The 20,531-nt window shown below is 32.8% G+C and overlaps 2 protein-coding genes across 2 annotated transcripts in view; both read left to right on the top strand.

Moving 5' to 3' along the window:
* The first annotated feature begins 6,338 nt into the window (after positions 1-6,338).
* On the top strand, positions 6,339-8,123 carry LOC140451175 (uncharacterized). Its single transcript, XM_072544911.1, has 6 exons — positions 6,339-6,543; positions 6,648-6,827; positions 6,883-7,035; positions 7,184-7,389; positions 7,443-7,605; positions 7,665-8,123. Exons 1-6 carry the CDS (start codon positions 6,339-6,341, stop codon positions 7,796-7,798), a joined length of 1,041 nt encoding a protein of 346 aa, XP_072401012.1. The 3' UTR covers positions 7,799-8,123.
* A 9,678-nt stretch (positions 8,124-17,801) lies between these two features.
* The window catches only part of LOC140450170 (plancitoxin-1-like), a 90,580-nt gene continuing 87,850 nt past the window's right edge, over positions 17,802-20,531 (top strand). The window contains exon 1 of the mRNA XM_072543625.1: positions 17,802-17,992. Coding sequence (XP_072399726.1) covers positions 17,895-17,992 — 98 coding nt within the window. The 5' untranslated portion in view covers positions 17,802-17,894. The remainder of the gene's footprint in view (positions 17,993-20,531) is intronic.

The raw sequence follows: 20,531 nt of genomic DNA, 5'->3' as shown, positions 1-20,531 counted from the left end.
CCAACTCCAAACTAGTACGTTGGAGATTAAAATTAGAAGAATTTGACTACGAAGTAATTTACAAAAAAGGCAAAGCTAATACAAATGCGGACGCACTGTCTCGAATCGAAATACACACAAAGGAAACTAAGGACATCGATTCACAAATTAAGGAAGTCTTTGATGATTTAGTAGACATGGAAGACGATGGATGGTCAACGACTAATAATCCAGATGCAGATCGAATAATCGACGAGATTGTAGAAGAAAAAGCAACAGAATTAATTCCAGAAAACATCCCAGAAGATACTGTTGAAAACGAAGATCAAAACATCCCAGAAGGCACTGTCGAAAACGAAGATCAAAACATAGACGAAGACGGAAATGAAACCATACATACAGCAGTAGAAAACCCAATTCTTGGTATACCTATTTCGGAAAAACCACTTAACTTCTACAATAACCAAATTATAGTCAGAATCGTCAACTACAATCCACGACCTCCAGCAATTATACAAACCTTTCCGAATAAAAGACGTTATCATATCCAGCTGTCGAAAGATCATTTAAAAGCTGATACCATAAAAATTTTTAAGGAACACCTCAACCCGAAAAAGAAGTATGCAATTTTATTTGAAGCAGAAGAAGAAATTTTTGCAGAAATTTGCGAAATTATCAGGAAAACTTTTAAACACAACGCATATGACTTATTAAAGTGCAATCTTTTATTGGAAGATGTTAACCTAGAAGAACAACAAAAAGAGATTATAAAAAACTATCATGAAGGAAAAACGAACCATAGAGGAATAGCTGAAACAGAAAGTCAAATAAGGAAACGATACTACTGGCCTAATATGAAGAAGGACATAGAAGATATCATAAACTTTTGTGATATATGTCAAGAAAATAAATACGACAGACTTCCTCCCAAACCAAAATTTATGGTTACACCAACTCCCACTAAACCACTGGAAATAGTTCACATTGATTTATTCCAAGCTGATGGACAGAAGTTTCTAACCATAATAGACGCATTTTCGAAGTATGGGCAAGCCTACCCAATAAATGGAGGAAATGCAATCAATGTACTCAACGCCCTATTGATTTTTATAACACATCATGGACTCCCAACAATGATAGTAGCCGATAATGGTACGGAATTTAAAAATGGAGTAATACAAGAATTTGTAGACTCTCATAAAATCTCAATCCACTATACAACACCAGAGAATCCGCAATCCAACGGGATGATTGAGAGATTTCATTCTACGTTAATCGAACATCTTCGAATCCTAAGGAACACCAAAGCAAAGCTCTCGATTAAAGAACAAATGCTATACGCTATAATTGGGTACAATAATTCCATACATTCAGCAACGAAGTTAAGACCCATCGACATATTAAACGGACATATCGACGCAAAAGATCCCTTTGACGTTGACATACAGAAAGTAATACTGAACAATTATATCCAAAATCATAGAGAGATAACAAAGGAATTATATAAGGAAGTAAACCAACAAATACAAGAGAATAAAAATAAAGTCATTGAAAATAGAAATAAATCGAGACAAGACCCTATTACGTATAAACCAAGCACAAAAATCTATACACGAAAAACAGTTACCAGAAATAAATTACTTCCGCGATATTCCGCAAAACATATAAAAAGAAATAACGAAGTGACTGTAAAAACATCAAAAACTACAGTTCACAAGAAAAACATAAAACATCAACCTAAATCAAAAACTAATTCTAAACCGTCCGCACAGGATCACCCTGACGATGAGAGAAGAAGAGAAGATCAAGGACCTGAAAGACAACCCAGGATTAATTCCCCTCAACCTGGGACAAGCAAAGATTCATACTAGTACACACGATTTCATATACTTTTTCAAACTACTACCAATAAAAGAAGAATTTGACAGAATTGAAACCAGTACGACGCAAAGACCACAGCAGTTCAAAATGGACTTAGCCATTACCTTTTTCGTGTATTATATTTATCCTTCATTTTCTTGTCCTATCTTATTAATCTTAACTTATCCGTCCAAACTTATCTCATCAATCTTCCGCCCAGATACAAATTCAAAACCCCAATCCAGAGTTACATAAATTCAAGGACAACCATCCCAGAGCAACCGCTAATGCTTCCCAAAATAAAGACCATAGATATTCAAACAGCGATTAAATTCAAATCATTAAGGATTTGAATCATCAATTCTCTAAGGAAGATGAACATCTAGAGACAATTAATCCGAAATTATGGAACCATAGCCATAACCATTTTTGGATGACTCCTTTATATATCTTTATTACAATAATCTGCCTCTATATATGTTACAGGTATAAAACAAATAACAAAAAAAACCTAGCGACGAAACTCCAGAGGAGGCCAACTCAACAGTTCTGTTCGTCCCTCACAAAACTTCTTCAGGGGATGGAGTAGTTACAGTACAATGACCGCTACCATCCAGTAAGTTCCACCACGTGGATTCCAACACGGGGCTACCGCTTGAACATTCTGGACTAAATTGCGACGTATTGAACAGCAAGATCAGCAATTAATAAATTATAAAAACACCATGTTAAAATCAATATTTTTCAGTCTGATTAATTAAAAGTCTGATTTAAAATTATAGTCTGATTTAAATTATTATTGTTGTTACTAAAATCTTTGTAAGTCGAAATAAAAGTTTTAATTGTGAAGTTCAGTTTTTAAAAAAGTATTTTTCCCAAGAACATTCATAATTCGGATTATGGATGTCACAGGTACACAAGTTCCTACTTTTGTCTCTTTCTTTATGGTCACTGGGTAGTCGTTGACATTGATAAGTCTCACAGGAATTTCTTTAGCTGAAGTCACCAATTCCTTTCCAATTATGATTCCACGGCCAACCTCATCGTCGTGGTTCCAAGGCTCCATCATAACAGGTCTCCCTTCGTCTACAATTCCCTGTAGTCGCGCTACTATGATCGTTTCGCTTCTCGCAGGCACGACTGTATCTTCTGTAATGGCTGCTTGCACAGTGTTGTCATTATGTGGATGAAGAAATACCTCCTCGTTGCCAACTTTGATTACCTTATTCTTAAAATCCAATTGGAATCCATGCATATTCATTACGTCTATTCCTAATATAACATCTTCTTCGATGTCAGCAACTATAACAGTATGGACGAACTTTTCTGCTCCAATTCCCAATTGTACCTGGATTTCTCCATGAATGTTGGCATTTTCACCTGTAGCGGTCCGAAGTCGCAACCTCGTTGGTAACAGTTTCTTACGGCTGTTTATAACTGTTGGACGTATAATGGTTCTGGTCGCTCCGGTATCCACCAACAACGTATGTCTTTTACCATTTATTTCTCCATCTACATATACACTATCTTCACGACATTTCAAAGAAGCTATTAGTATGAGAGGGTCTTTGGAAAAGTTTTGGGTCGAAGCTGCCCCCCTAAGGCTGACCCGTTCTAGTTTTCCTGATGGTGAGTTTCTTGATTGGCGTCGTACCTAGGGTGCTTACAGGAGCTTCGTACGTGTCCTATTTCGCCACAATTCCAGCATCTGATGGTCTTCGTTTTCTTGTATGTCATGCTTTTTATCATATTAACGAGCTGGTCAAGTTTATCTTCATCTCCTTCCTCTTTTACAGTCCTAACTTTACTGTAACCGCCAGAGGCCTGCGTAGCTGACTCATATTCGAGGGCGGCGGATAAGACATCAACCAGCGTCTTGTGACGAGCTAATCGTAGTGTTCTCTGCATTTCATGATCACGAAGACCATCAATAAACGTGTGAACTCATCGGTCTCCTCTACGGCTATGGTCTGAAGCACATCTAAGGCATCTCCTCGAAGAGCGATAGTCAGGTTTACAGCCTTTTCTTTTTCAGACCATCCATTCGCTCTTGCAGCTGATTCGAACTGTTTCATGTAGTTGTTCCATGACGATTTTCCGTCGAAAGTTGGGACTTTGACATGCCCAGAACTTCCACTTCCTTCAAATTTCGGCCGTGATTCCAACTTACATTTCGTCTCGTCTTCTTTTATATCTACTCTAATTGGATTGTTTCCTCTCTCTGCTGTCCCTGTTTCCTCCATCTTCCTTTCCATCTCTTTCCATATCTTTTCTTCGAAGGCCAACATATCGGCAGCAACTTGGTTTTTTAACGAAGACACTCTATCGTCAAGAGCAGATATCTCAGAAGTGACTTTAGAGATGTTAGCAGAAACTTTGCTTTCCAGAGAAGAAATCTCGTTAGAAACTTTGCTTTCTAAAGAAGCGATGTCGCCGGATACTTTGTTCTCCAATGATGCGATGTCGCCGGAAACTTTGGCTACATCAGAAGACACTTTCGAAATATCGTCAGAAACTTTGTTCTCTAATGATGCGATATCACCAGAAACTTTGGCTACATCACCAGAAACTTTCGAAATCGACGAGAGGACAGCATCATGCTTGTCTTCAAATATATAAGTTTCCGGATCCAAACCTTCTTCTTTTAAAGCGTTCTTTAGTCGTTGGACTAAATCAGCCTTTTTCCCGGTAGAAGCTAATTCCCTATCTTCAAGATGCCTTCTTAAATCCGTAACTGTGAGCTCATAAATCGTAGCCATTTTCACAATTTATTTTATATCACACTTCTGCACCACTGTTATAATATTTATTTATGTCTATTTAATTTATAATGTCTTGTTCTTATCTTAATTCATTAAAAAGCACAATAACTGATATTAATTTATTTATCACTAAATATACATAATTTATTAAAAAGCGAACGTAACATTTTATCGCGAGCGCGTCTTCAGAATTAACTGTTTTCTATTCTCCAAAAAGTCCTGTTATATATTCACTACTGTTAGACTAGAAACGTCTACGGCCTTCTAGATAGAGCGGCGAATTGTTCTCAGAACCGGTATGGTTAAATCGGCTTGTCTCCAGAAGGTTCGAATTGTTGTTTTTATTACAAAGGGGGACCCATCGTGTGTCAGGTAGGCATTACCTAAAAAATACGTGAATGAATGAAAATATTAGTAATAAATATATTTACGGTTTTGGGTCAGAATTTATCGTAACAATATATATATATATATATATATATATATATATATATATATATATATATATATATATATATATATATATATATATATATCTACGGCATAAAGTGGACTCCGCCCATGTTAAAATTCAGGTTCAATCAAGCTCCGTGGTCAAGTGGGTACCGATATACGGAGCTCACTTGACCATTCCATAATATTGGTTCTGTCGATTCATCAACATGTAGAGTTTAATAATTTATAAAAATTTTTTGGAGCCCGTAAATACCCCTGTATCATAAATGTATATCGTTTAGTTCACGTGTATATATTATAGGGGTCGTTGAGATCTTCTTCAATGTATAATTGAACCATAGGTTTATCGGTTTAAGTAAGCTCTGAGAGTTTGGCAACTGTGCGATTATACCGTATATTTTCAACATATATCCCGAGCGGTTCATATGGGCTCCTTATTTTTATCTACTGTTCGTAGACAGTGTAATGTCATACGCATTACACTGAGTAACAAAGGATATCTTATTACCTGGTATAACTACTACCCAGCAAACAGACTTGAGCCCAGTTACGTGATGATTACGTTAAATTTACGGCGAATTTCAACGAATACGTAACTCGGTGATTTAAGACGAAAAAAAAACGTATTTCAGTGCCAAATCATTCACCTATATATTACTGCTTCTTTTATACATGTTTGACATTAGAATAAATATAAAATCTTAATGCAAAATATAGTACATGTTTTTTATAATAGTTGTGAATGTCAGTTACATTGCAAAGCTACGTTTATTTCACGTAAAAATCACGAAAGCGAAATAACTTCCTTCAGTTAAATTTTGAGGAATATTTTGGAAAACAAAACTTTAGAACCGTGTTGGTTAGATACGTATTGCTTGAATTTTCCTCACTGTGTTTTATGGACGTCGAAAAATTAGGTGTATTTCACGTAAAAGTAACGTAAATAATACCAATATTAACAAAAAGTTTTTGATCTCGCTTTTAAAAACATTTAGCCTACCTATTTCAATCCTACTACTACTTAGAAGCTATTTTTTTATTTAAAAATATGACAGGACCTAATATAATTTATGTTGAGCCTTTGTTGAGTCTAATTTTCAAATCGCGCGCGGTGATGACGTACTTCCAAGCCTTCCCTCCTAGTCCTAACGAAGAAGAATGATTATAACAGAGACAACAGATGACTTGTCTCTGATTATAACCTCTAAAATCAGCTTTTCTCAAAACGTGAAACGAAATTTTCCCTCGTTTTATTTTAGGCTTATATATGTACATAGTTATATGTCTTTCGTATTAATAGAGTTTGATGAGAAAGAGGGAGGTTCTGTTGCTGTGGTGCACCAGAACTGGCTCACTCCAAGAAAAAAGGAAGTATATTGGCCTCCTTATAAAACTCAAGCGCTTTACGATAAAGCAGTAAAGAAAGGGGATAGTTGCACAGAAGATTGGCAGTTATTTACGGTGAAACGTATTTTTAGATACTATGGTATGTATACAAGTATAATTATTTTGAAAAAAAAAAAAATAAAAACCTTGTTTCAAATTAATTTATCTGTTGGGATCTGCTAATTTTTATAAAATATTCTGAAGATAGCTTTGAAGAAGCTCAGGTAAAGGCAAAAGTAGCTGAAGTTACATCAGATCTACAGTCAGAAGTCGATGAGGTAAATTCAGAGAAGAAAAGACAGAGAATCAAACCACGCCGGTTCATTTATAGTGACACTGAATCTGAAGAGGATTCATTACCACGACCACCGAAAATTTGTAAAGGTAAATAGTTACATATTGTTTATGGTTATAAGTTATAAAGGCTTTATGTTTTCAGCTGTTCAGGATACCTCTTCACACACCCCAAGAAGCTCCACAAGTTCGTGTATTAGTTATGGTACATTGTGTAATACAGGAACGTCTTGTGATACCCCAGTCACTTCAGTAAATGTTGAAAGAAACCTTGAAAGCAATGCAGAGTCTCAAAGTAGTAAGTAGATGTTAATTAGGTACTATTTGCAGTATATAACCTTGTATTTGCTGAAGTGTTTATGGAACTTTAGTCCACTTCGGTAGTTCAGGGTTAATTGTTGAAGATGGCCATTTATTGATTGCTCAATATATCTATCTTTTTACAGGTTTTCAGACTAAGCTGGTGTCACATTTAGCGCTGATAATTGAACAAAATAAGGAAATCTTGTCTCTTTTGAAAAATAGACCACTGATTGAACAGTCTTCCGTTTTAAAGCCCAATGTTCCTGTAATTTTACCAATTTACACTTTTGAAGACTTACAAATTTTGGAAAATTTTCTATCTGAAAATGAAGCCAATTGTATATCCTTGGTAAAACTTTTATAATGTCAACTGTTATATTTATTAAACTATTTTATTTTTAGAGCAAGTATCTGGGCACATTAGATAAAAATAGTGTAGTATCTGCTACCAATTCAGCATTAAGATGTTGTTTGGCTTATAAAGTAGCTAAAAATATGAGCTTTTTGGGATCAAGGAATAATAAAAAGGCCTTTAACAACAATATACTTAAAAAAGTGATCGTTGGTAAGGGTGACTAAATAAATGTATGTGATTACATATAGTTCATGTAATAATTTTTACAGATTCTGTAAAACTAGCCATACCAGGTTCAACTACCAGAAGTATAGAAGACTGTATGAAAACTTGGTTAAAACGGGCTCCTAAGCACTACAAGTTGGAACAGATCAAATTGAATAGAACTGATGATGCCATATAAAGCTGTTGTAGGCAAAAGACAATTTTATAGGAGGCTAAAGAAACGTAGGGAAATAATTTGTAAGGACTTAAATAGTGAAAAACTGCTAACTAAGGTAAACTATGAAAATGCTAATGTAAAAAATGATACTGATAATTTAAATACAGATGTAAGTGTTGGCTGTGAAACCAGTCATAATTCTTTAGGCACTCCTAATATTTTAAATTCAAATGATTGTTTGCTAAATGAAACTCTTCAATTAAATACTCTAGTTCCATGTAAACATGACACGACTGTATTTGAATTTGTACCAGAAAATTCCCAATATTCTAATAAATTAGGAATATGCCAGGAATGAAGAAATTGGGTAATAAGGTCAGGCAGTCTACCACATAATAGTGTTACATACTTACTGCATGTTTTGTCAAAGTATTATCCTGAACTACCTCTAGATTGTCGAACCTTACTCAAAACTCCAACCAAAACTTTAATGCGCTCTTTGAATAAAGGAAACTATTGTCACCTAGGAATTTCTACAGCATTGGAAAATTTTTTGTTACGCAATCCAAAATTTACTGAATCTGTAATTGAAATAGCTTTTAATATCGATGGATTACCTCTATATAAAAGTTGCAATAGTCAGCTATGGCCAATTTTAGGCCAAATAAAAAATTTTAATAGTAAACCTTTTTCTATTGGAATATTTTATGGATCTTCTAAACCGCAGCCTTTGAATCTTTTTCTTGATGATTTTATATCTGAATTAAAACATTTAATTGATAATACATTTTGCTTTAAAGGCAAATTGTATGAAATTAAAGTGTTTGCATTTATTTGCGATGCACCAGCACGTTCATTTCTAAAATGTATTAAGTCCCATAATGGATATTCTTCTTGTAAAAAATGCATCGAAGTAGGAGACTATATTGACGGTCGAATAGTTCTCAAGTCTGTTACAAGTCAAAGACGTACTAATGATAGTTTTTTGCGACAGACAGATGATGATCATCATACAGGTATTTCACCTTTGGTGAAACTTTCAATTGGATTGGTATCCAAGTTTCCTATTGACTATATGCATACAGTGTGCTTAGGTGTAGTCAGAAAGCTGTTGCATACTTGGACAAGTGGGCCACTAAAGGTTAGGTTGTGTAGTTCTAAAGTTCAAAAAATATCTGAGACTTTAGAACATTTTTGTAAGTCCATTCCTATCGAATTTAATAGGAAATCCCGGTCACTTTCAGAACTGACACGATGGAAAGCTACTGAATTTAGAACGTTTCTTTTATATTTAGGGCCAGTGGTTTTAAAAGGTACCATACCTGTTGCTATTTACGAACATTTTTTGTTACTGCACTGTGCGATAAGTATATTAATATCAAAACAACGTTTGTCAGATATTGGAGTAAATTATGCAGATACTTTGTTACGCATTGTTCAAAAATTTATGGTCAGATATATTTAGTTTATAATATTCATTATTTATGCCATTTAAGTGATGATGTTCTTCATTATGGTCCTCTTGACCAGTTTTCAGCATTCCCATTTGAAAATGCCTTAAATCAAATTAAACGGTTGGTCAAATCAACAACTAATCGTTTAGCACAAATATGTAATAGATTGATAGAAGCTAATAGTGTCATTTTAGAGCCGAATGAAATAAAAAAAACACAACTTAAAATGAAACATTGTAGTGGCCCTTTACTTTCTAAACACCTTTTTTCTGTACAATATAAACAGGTAATTTTCAGTGAGATAACATTGTCAATAATTTCTCATTCCAATGCAGATTGTTACATTATGTATAATTCAGATATAATGCAGATTCAAAACATAGTTTGTGATAACCAGAAATTGGTAAAGATTATAACAAGAGTATTTAAATCAAAGTCTGCCTGGTATAATTACCCTTTTTCTTCAGAGCGTTTAAATATATACCTAGTTTCTGATTTATCTGAAAATTTAACTATTTGGCCACTAAATGAAAACGTAATTGTAAAATGTATTGTCCTTCAGTTAGATGATAATCAGTGGGTATCATTTCCCATTGTACATTTATTGAATGAACATAATAAATAAATTTAGAAGCATGTGAAAAAACTTATTGTGTAGTATTTAAAATTTCTAATTATTACCATACTCTAGGCCTTACTATTGTGTTATACTAATTTGTTTATCATTTAACAGCAGTTGTATGTTTTCAAAATAAAAATTTACTAATTTACTTAGAATCAATTATTAAATGTTAATTTAGTATGTATTCTTAGGCATTATCATACTTTATCACTATTCCATACTTACCACGGTAGTGTGGTAAAGTAAAACTATTGAAACTAAGAAGAGATGTAACTTGAAGTAAATTATACAAGACAAATGTACCAAAAAATCTTTATTTTAATGTTTTTTAGTATGTTATTATTATTAGGTTCTGGGATTGTTTTTAAACTATGCAGGCATGTAACTAGATTATACAGGGTGTGCGATCGAAAACGAAACAGACCTAATATCTTTAAGACACTTTTAAAAAATAAAAAATGCGAGAAAAGATCGATTTTTATTTCAACGGAGATACTTATTTTTCCTAATTGCAGCATCGATACTACAACCCTCGAGCAGTTGTGTGCGAAGAACCCCTAAAATTTAAATAGTAAATGTACCAAGTGTAGCACATATTTAAAAAGGTAATTTTATGTTGAGTTCAGAAGGAACCAATATTGTTGAACAAAATTCCGATTTTAACGCCCTCTTGTGGGAAAAATAATCGTTACATAATTTAAAGTGGGACACCTCATGTGAGTTATTTTTATTGGCAATTCAAAACAAGAAATAATATTATCCAGAAATTATATTTTAAAAGTGAAATTACCTAAAAAGTTAAAGACTTAACAGAATCGCACTTTTCAGTCTTATTTTCACTTAATATGATTTCAGGATAATATTATTTACTGCTTTGAATTGGTAATAAAAATAGCTGTAAAATGAGGTGACACACTTTAAATTACATAACGCTTTCCCAAAAGAGGTGATTTGGTATATTCTCTATTTAAATTTTAGGGGTTGTTCACGTCACTGTTCGAGGGTTGAAGTGGCGATGGTGCAATTAGGAAAAACAAGTGTCCTCCTCGAAATAAAAATAGACCTGTTTTTGCATATTTTTAATGTGTCTTTTGGTCTTTAGTTTTCGATGCCTTACCTTGTATAGTAATTATGCAAGACAAATGTTTTTAAGTCACTAAATTCTACTAAATAAATACATTGTTAATACTTCATATGCTTGTTTTATTTATATCATAATAATATATGTGAGAATAATAATTACGTGATTCATAAGTAAATTAAAGACGAATTATTTACGTGAACTGAGGACGTATTTTTCACGTGAAAACTAATATATACATTCCCTAAAAGTAACGTGAATCAACACGTGTTTTCAACGTGAATTTCCCGAAACATTTTATTGCAATATAAGGTAAATAACACGTCTATTGAAGACGAGTTATTCACGTAATGTAAATACGTATTTTCAATGTGACATTCCAACCAAATTTTCACGTGAAATTCACTTAAGCAATTTACGTATATTGGTGACAAACGTACCCAAAATTCACGTCATTAACACGTCGGTCTGTTTGCTGGGTACGTACTAAGAGGTAACTGGTTCTTTAAAAACAGGTATATAGATACAAAAGGATTTGGGCTTATTATTTAATGGAATGTTCGCTTGCATAGGAAATTTTATTTTTTCTGCATTTTTAAAAAATGTTGTTTTTTTATTTAATATAATTTTATTAGTTAAATGCCGAACTCAATGTTTTTTTTTAATTACAGAAATTTCGTAATATATTTTGTTAACGTGAGTATAGTGAGTTATATAAGTGAGTTTGTTATCTAAAGGGATATCATATAGTTTTTGGAGAAATATTCTGTAATTTAAGGTGTCGTAAGCGGCATTTAGATTGAAAAATACCACCCCTGATACCCGATATTTTTCGTACCCGTCTTTGATTTAGTATTTGTGATGTACGTGATCTTCCCTGTCTACAGCCACTTTTGTCTTTTAATTTAAGTTTTTCTTTTAATATCGGTGATATCATATTAACGATATTGTGCAAAAGTATTTTGAATAGCTGACAAAATAAAGATATTAGCCGATAGTTTTTGGGTCGTTGGAGTGTTTGCCAGGCTTAAGTAAGGTAACAACTTTGGCTTGTCTCTATTTTTTGGGAATCTCCTAATTTGAATAATTTGAAGGTCGGTAGTTGTGTTATTTTTCATTAAATATGTAGATTGTGGATCCAAGCTCCACATCGTTAAAAGGTTCTCTCAGCTGACTGGTTTTGTCCTTTCTTACTTTCCGACAGAAATATTATGTCTATATCTATAATGTACTTTTCACGATCAGCTATATACCAAATACCCTAGGTTAGTCCCTATATGTGTTTCCTATACTAGAAATTAGTCAGATTCGTGTTAACTCATATGTCTGATAAATTTAAGTAAAGTAAAGTTTCTTGATTTTTAGATATACCCTTAACAGTTATAGACATATGTTGTTAGAATAGTTGGGCCTTAAAAATAACCAATTTGACAAAATCATATTAAAGGGGTGACTGAAGAATTAGCCGATTAATTAATTAATCATTACCCGGGGTATGACCGATTGCGGTGGTCTTATTAGTACTCCAATCTTCCTAAAGGCTCGTTCTTTAAACCCCATAAGTAATGCGTAATCTTTTTATTAAAAATTTAAATTTTACATGCCGTGTATTACTTTTTGACGATATGTCGAATCAGATTTGTATAGTAATAATTTTTGGTTCTAAAGAGCCTCTTTGTGGAAAATAAATAAGTTTGTTGGCGCCACTGTTCAGATGATGGGTTTATCACAGATATCAAAGTTTACATTTTAATTCAATGTTCTATTTACGTATCTTCAATATTAAAAAAGTAGGAAAAGACATGTTTATGCTTTTATTTTTTTAAATCTATTCTGTTTTCTTTCTAGAGTTCCGTCTTTTTTGAACGACCTGTGTTCTTTTTTCAATTGGGCACTTGTCCAAAGCTATGACAAATACTCTGTCCTCTGCTATTCTACATTAATATGACATTCATTATTTTCTCTAAACACTCTGTCCTCTGCTGTTCTACATTAATATGACTGATTTATTTTATCTTTCTTGCAGCTATTTTAATGTTTATCCTGTGTATCTTCTTCTTCTTTTTCTTTTTATATAGACATAACTCTGTCTGTTTTTCATTGTGCTTCCAGTAAGTTGCCTTTCCATCGTTTTCGTGGTCTTAATACTGATCGTCTTCCTATGGGTTAACCGTCTCTTGCCGTCTTTATTGTTTTATTTGTTGTCATTCGGCTTATATGATCGTTCCGTTCTACTCTTCTATTTCTTAACCAGTTCTTGATGTTCTTCACCTTGCATCTACGTCGTATATCTGTACTTCTAGCTCTGTCCCATAGTGTCTTACCATCAATTTTTCTAAGTGTTTTCATCTCTGATGACTGATGACTGTTTTGTAAATTATGCCTTTCGTTTCTTTTCCGATATTTTTATTTCTTCATAATGTTTCATTTAGGCAGCCTGTGGCTCTGTTTGCTCTATTCACTGGATCTTTCACTTCAGTTTCGAGCTTTCCCTAGCTAGATAATGTGATGCCTAGATATTGAAGCTCCAACCCTTGTTCTATTATCTGACCTTTTAGCTTTAATTAACATCTTAGTAAATTTGCGGTAGTAACCATGCATTTTGTCTCTTTTGGGGAAATTAACATGTTAAATTTTCTGGCGGTTGTATGAAATTGGAGCAGCGTACGTTGTAAATCATCTTCACTTTGAAAGAGTAGTATTGCGTCGTCTGCACAGCAGATTAATATTATATATATTATTTGTTTTTCTTCCATTTGGTATCCTTTTTTAGTTCTTACTTTTTTATTATTTCATCCATAATCAGGTTGAATAATAGGGGACTCAAGGAATATTCCTATCTCAACCCATTGTCAGCTTCAATAGGGTCGGTTAGTTCTTCTTCTACTTTTACTTTGATTGTGTTGTTTTGGTATATATTCTCGATCGTTTTGATTTTTCCTAGAAGTATCTCTCTTGCGTACAATAAGTGGATAACGTTTTTTAATTTGTGTATCTTCTGTATATTAGTAGTTCTTCTGCGTATTAAAAGTTAAATTTTGGTTGTTATTTCTTAAGATTCTCTTAACGTGTTTATTAATTGTCTTGTTTCATGTGTATCAAGATATGTGTATCATGATAGATTGTAATGCATATTTCATTTAATGTAATTAAAGTGCTCTTTGCGTTTGCCAATTGCTATCTCACTTCCTCAGTGATAGGTCTTTTTTTCCTCATCAATAACCTTATCCTCGCGCGATACAGCTATTTTTACCCTCTATAGCCCCGTGTGTACTCAAGGCAACAAAGAGTTTTTGATGCAGAAAACTTTTTTAAAACAATTTCCGACTCTAAGATGCCCTCTGTTAATTTCAGGCAACATTTGGTTATACATTTTAATACACTCTATGAACCTATGAAGAAACCTATATGGAAATGTTTAACAGTATGTCAAATGGACATGGCTGCCTTATTAGTTTGTATTTTCGATAGTGATTTATTGTTATAAAATGTGTACAATTTATATAAAAATATAAACCGAGGCATTATATCAGCATTTATATATTGATTACCGTTGAAATTTGTTTATTTTATTGTGTTGTTTCAGTACTGTGATAAAAAACAGGTATGTTACTTTGAATCCACACTGGACCATATTATTTTAAATTATTTTTTTAGGATGGATACAAAAACGTTCTACGGGAAAAGCAGTAAATATCCGAGGAATCCAAAGACTCTGACTTTGACAGTGATAATAAGAGAGTGATAATGAATTTTCCATAGGTACTCAGATATCAATCGATCCAGGATCAAATAAAATGGAAAATGAAGATGATTTGTACGAAGCAAATTTAGACCAGCTTAAATAGTTGACACTATATCTAGGAATCGCTGGGAAGAAATAGAAACTAAAATTCATTTCAATAATAACGAAAATATGCTCAACAATAATGATAAGTTATACAAAATTAGACCATTCATCAACGGTCCATTTCAAAATTTTCAGAGTATTCCAATGAGTGAAAAATTGTGTATTGATGAACAAATGATACCATTCAAAGGGGCACATTCTTTAAAACAATATATGAAGAATAAACCCAAAAAATGAGGATACAAGGCATTTGTTTTGCGTGATAGCAATGGTATTGTTTATAACTAGGAATAATATACAGGAACTGTTGAACATTCTCTTCATTTACCTAATGTAGACACCAGCGGTAATGTAGTAATAAGATTGTGTGAGATAGTCGAACCAAACAAATACTATAAAGTATATTTTGACAACTGGTTTAATAGCATTCAGTTGCAGAATGAAATGGAAAAACGTGGATTGCAATGTTTGGGAACTGTTCGTCCAAACAGACTACCTAATTGCCATTTTTCTGATGACAAGAATATAAAGAAACAGGGTAGAGGTACTGTAGAAGAAAAGCACGCTACAGCAGATGGCATAAGACTAACAGCATTAAAGTGGTACGATAATAAACCGGTTCATTTGCTTAGTACATTTGTTGGTTCTGAGCCTACTTCGTTAGTCAAGAGGTGGGATAAGAAACAAAAATCAAGAATTATTGTATGCTGTCCAAATTCAGTGCAATTTTATAATAAATTTATGAGAGGTGTCGATCTTATGGATTCACTAATTGCTCTTTACCGAACAGACATAAAATCTAAAAAGTGGTATCTAAAAATATTTTTTCACCTTCTGGATTTAGCTGTTGTTAACAGCTGGTTGTTGTATCGTCGTGATTGCGATTACTTTGAAAGAAAAATCAGTTGCCTTTGTTACAGTTTAAGTTCCACTTATGTAGCGCACTGTTAGCAAGAACTGACCAGATCAAAAACAAAGGACGTCCCAGGCTCAGTGAATATTGCAGCCTTTGTACTTTTCGATTAGAAATATCATTTCCTGAAAAAGCACGTTTGTTGTTATACATTACACGATTATTGTAAATTTCATTAGCACTTGTTTTATTTAATATTTTGTGCACTTCAGGTAAGTAGTGCATAAAATAAAAATTTTCACACTTGAGCACAACAGCTTTTATAAATGTCTCATAACGATAAACAGGTAAACAATAACTACCTGCTGGCGACCACAAAAACAAATCACAGATACTTTGGCCACTAATATATGTACATTTGGATTTGACACTGTGTGTAGTATATGTGACTTTTTCTTAAAAAAAAACATCGTCCTTCATATTTTAGGTAAGGCACATTGGATTTTATTCCATCAACAATAGGTTTTTCTTCGCAGCTTTCAGGGCATTTAAATTCTACTATTCTTAAAATAATACCATTCTTAACTACAACATCATCAAAATTGCACCTAGCCATGGTTGAAACATACTGACAGAGAATCCAGTTAGAATTACTTGAACATTAAATTTCTTTTCATACCATTATCTTGCATTGGATTCATTGATGTTTCCATATTTTGTTGACCTAGTAGAAAATGTTTTATCACAAATCATTTCTGATAATAATTTTTCTATAGTTTTTGTTTTTCTACACTTTATTTCATGTGCATTTTTACTTGCTGATATTCTTTTTTTTTCTAGCTAAAAACCAATTTTTATCTTTTGATTATTCAAGAGTATCACAAGATAGCTTTAAAATTTCTTCACTACACATAAATATATGATTTTTATAAAAATCTTTTAAATGTTTGGGAATCTCAAGCTTAATTGAATAAACTGGATATTCTGCTGCAAACAACAATAGATTTTCTATGCAAACATGACAGTCTTGTAATTTTAAATTGTTTTCAATATTTTTAGTTATTTCTTCAAGTAAATCTACAATTGCAAGTTCACTGTCATCTAAATACATATTTGCACAAATTAATTTTAATGGTGAATAGTTTTTTAAAGTTAATATATTGTCGATATCATTACAAGATTTAGAAATACTTTTCGGTTTTGTAGAATTGGCTCTCATTTTATAGAAGAACTTGCCCTTAGAGTACTTTTCTTTGGCTATTTGACATATACTGGGTTTACCCCACTGCTGTTCATGATCTGTCTTCGATAAACTTTCTTCGTGATTTACAAAATAAATAATAGCAGCAACATGCTTGCACTTTTTACTTTTATTGTACACACAATTGCAAGACACCTCTGTAATCATTCTATTGTTATCAATCTAAAAAAAAAGCAATAAACCATTAAAATACTTGAATTGGACATGAATTTGAAAAATTGTAGAACATTTAATAAATAGTAACTTACATACATGTTTGCATCATATGGCTCAGAGGTGACTGAAGTTTGTCTAATAACACTTGCTTGGATTAAATAGCTTTGTCCATTTTTTCTTAATTCTTCTACATTCTTAACATGGTTTGCCACAACTAAAGCTTTTCCCTTTGACTCAGTAATTGGTTGAGAAGGTATTTTATGATTTATTTTCTGGAATCCAGTTTTTATTATTGCATCCATATTAATAGTAATACTGCAATTTAATAATTAATTTTATTTACTACATACAATATACAATGTTTACCTTTAATTAACCTCATAACCTCAATCTTAAACGTCAAGTAATGAAATCTAAAGGTAAAAAATATACTTACGAATTTTTACAATTTTTACGGTTAAAAATAAATTCAAGTTCAAAAGTTAATTATTGATATAATTACAATAATTTATTATTGTATTAAAATAAACAAGTTCAAGTCACTTTATTTGCAGCTAATATAAGACTAAAATCACAGATCACCATTATTAGTGGTCTGTGACTGTGACATATATTGTTTATCTATGGTCTGTGACTAAAATAGTAGTGCGATGCGAACGTCTTCGATCATCCAATGAATGTGTATTCATTGTACCATGGTCTTCGATGATTTCTGCCACTGCACTAGGTGTCGCTCTTCGGAACTTGTACATAGCGAATAACAATTTTGTGTTATATGATCGATGTATGAATCACATGCGGTAAAATTAATCATATTACATTTGTCACTTTGATCTCACAATGTCGTTACAAATATTATTTCTCTTTTGCTTGTATTTTATCGCGGGAAGAACAAAAGCTCTTAGTTGTAAAGACGAAAACAATCGTGATGTAGATTGGTAAGTTATGTTTATTCTATTAATATCTAATTGATTTACAATTTGTTTATTAGTTTACCTGGTAACATTCTAATCTCCGATATTTATTTAATTAGAAAAGAATAATTAGTATTAATAAAAAGTTCTTATATTTTACCTTAATTTCAGTTTAAAACATTAAACAGTGTAACCTAGAAAGAGGTAGTGGATGGTTGAGTACTGGCACATGTTTTTCTGCACAAGTTCTGCAAATTTTTTTAAAAAGTTATCTCCAGTTTTGACTCTTATAGGAAGTTCTAAACGAATTTATTTAATAATAGTAATTTGCAAATATATTTTTTATGAAACAAATAAAATAAACAGTAGGTAATAAATTTAGTAAGAATTCTTGCTATATAGGTATTTTTTTTGGGCATATTGACTATTAGGTAGCTCCTTAGTCCGATATAACCTGAGAAAATACGAAAGCAACTTCTTTTTTATCTTTATGTGATATATTTGGCGCTTGATACGTAATATCTTACAACAGATGTTTGAATAGTAATTTTACCGATTCTCTGAAACAACTGTAAACATGGGCTACTGGTGAATCCACAAGAAGGTTTCCGGTCGAAGAAAAGGGAATTGCTTTGTTTTGTAAATACCTGAGGTTGCTTATGCTATTTGATCTCTTTATGGCCTGATACGCACAGGATTTTTTTCTGTTATTTGTTTCCAGTTTCTTAAGAGTTAATTTGAAATCAATAACAACCTTGACTCAGACCTTTTAAAGCAGTTTGGTGTTGTCGAAAAAGTTGATGGATTCATCTACTGCTGATAGTTTCTGGTCTTATGTATATGGTATGTATTTTTGTTTAAAACTAGTTGATACGTCTCCAGTTGAGAAAGCCTCAAATTCGATCAAGTTACTTACTTTTTCATTTCGTGTATCTTTAATCATTGTTCCATTTCAGTTTCAGTAGTTTATGTTTTGGTTTAACAACTTCAAATTGAGTGTTCAATTAAACTATCATGGTGTCTGATTGAGGTACTAGGTAGTTGCTGTCTACCGTACAATTTACAATACGCATCTATAAGCATTTATCCTATGTTCCAGTGATCTTACTCTATATTATGTTTACGTTTCGTGAAATATATGACAATAATTTATATGGAAAATTTGTTATTTAGTTTAATAAGTGCGAAAAGATAAACCAAATATAAAAAAAAAAAACATTAAAAAGTATTTTATCATTCAAGCACTACGTATGTACCGGAAGTTTATATCTCAATATTATAAAAGGTATAGTTTTTCCTTAATAATTTCGTTAGTATTACAAGAGAATATAAAAATATTCATTACGGCATACCTCCTTTAAATTTAAATATTAGATTATTTATTTAATCTGAATACCTATAATAAATTTTATTATTACTACTACTACTAAGGATTTCCACAGTTTTCACTGTCTTCCTTCACTCAACCGTTTTCTCCAATTTTCCCTGTCATTCCAGTCTCCATCTCGCAGGGTTCTTTTCTCCATAGCCTCGTCGATTTCATCTCTGAATGACCTTCGGGGTCTTCCTCTCTTTCTTCTTCCAATCGGGCTCCATTCTGTGATTTTGTTTATCCAGCGTCCTCTGTCCGCTCTTCTGACGTGGCCGTACCAGGATAGTCTCTTCTCCTCTATATAGTCGATTATGTCTGATTGCACTCCCATTCTCCGCTTAATCTCTGCGTTTTCAATTCTGTCTCTTTTTGTAAGTCTACAGCTTCTCCTCAGGAACTCCATTTCTACTGCTCTTATTCTACCTCTATTTCTCTTGTTTATTGTCCAGTTTTCGGACCCATATGTCAGGATACTTCTTGTCAGGGTGTTATATATTCTCTTTTTTGTCTTTATCGTAATGTTCTTATCCCACAACACTGAGTTTAGTTGTCTTATACAGTTTCTTGTTTGTCTCAGTCTGTTGTTTATATCTTCTTCTGTTGTTTCCTGGTTCGATATTATGGTTCCTAAATACTTGAATTTATCTGTTCCATTTATTTGTCTTCCCTCGTCTATCTCTAGGTTTCTCATATCCTTGTTTTCTGTTGTTAGGTATTCGGTTTTCTCTAAGTTTATTTCCATTCCGTTGTTTTTATATTCTTCTTCTAGTTTTCTGAGCATAAAGCTGAGATCTTCTTCATCTTGTGCGATGACTACTTGATCGTCGGCAAAACTTAAGGTGTATAGGTATTCGTCTCTTACTGGTATGCCCATTCCTTCGCACTTTCTCCTCCATGGTTTGAGTGTCTTTTCCAAGAATATTTTAAACAGAGTAGGGGACGTAGCACAGCCTTGTAGAAGTCCTTTTGTCGTCTTAAATGGATTGTAGGCTTTATTTCCACATTTAATAGCTACTTTGTTTTCTTTGTATAGTGCTTTAACTGCTTTTATTAGTGTTTGTCGGATTCCGAGATCATTCATTGCTTCCCATAATTTGACTCTAGGTATTGAGTCATATGCTTTCTTTAGATCAACAAAGGCCAGATGGACCGGTCTACCTTTTGCCATTTTCTTCTCTATCAGTTGTTCTA

Source organism: Diabrotica undecimpunctata, chromosome 9 (genome assembly GCF_040954645.1).
Source record: "Diabrotica undecimpunctata isolate CICGRU chromosome 9, icDiaUnde3, whole genome shotgun sequence".
Classification (NCBI taxonomy): domain Eukaryota; kingdom Metazoa; phylum Arthropoda; class Insecta; order Coleoptera; family Chrysomelidae; genus Diabrotica; species Diabrotica undecimpunctata.
The sequence above is the reverse complement of the archived record's forward strand: the minus strand, read 5'-3'. Positions and strand labels throughout refer to the sequence as shown.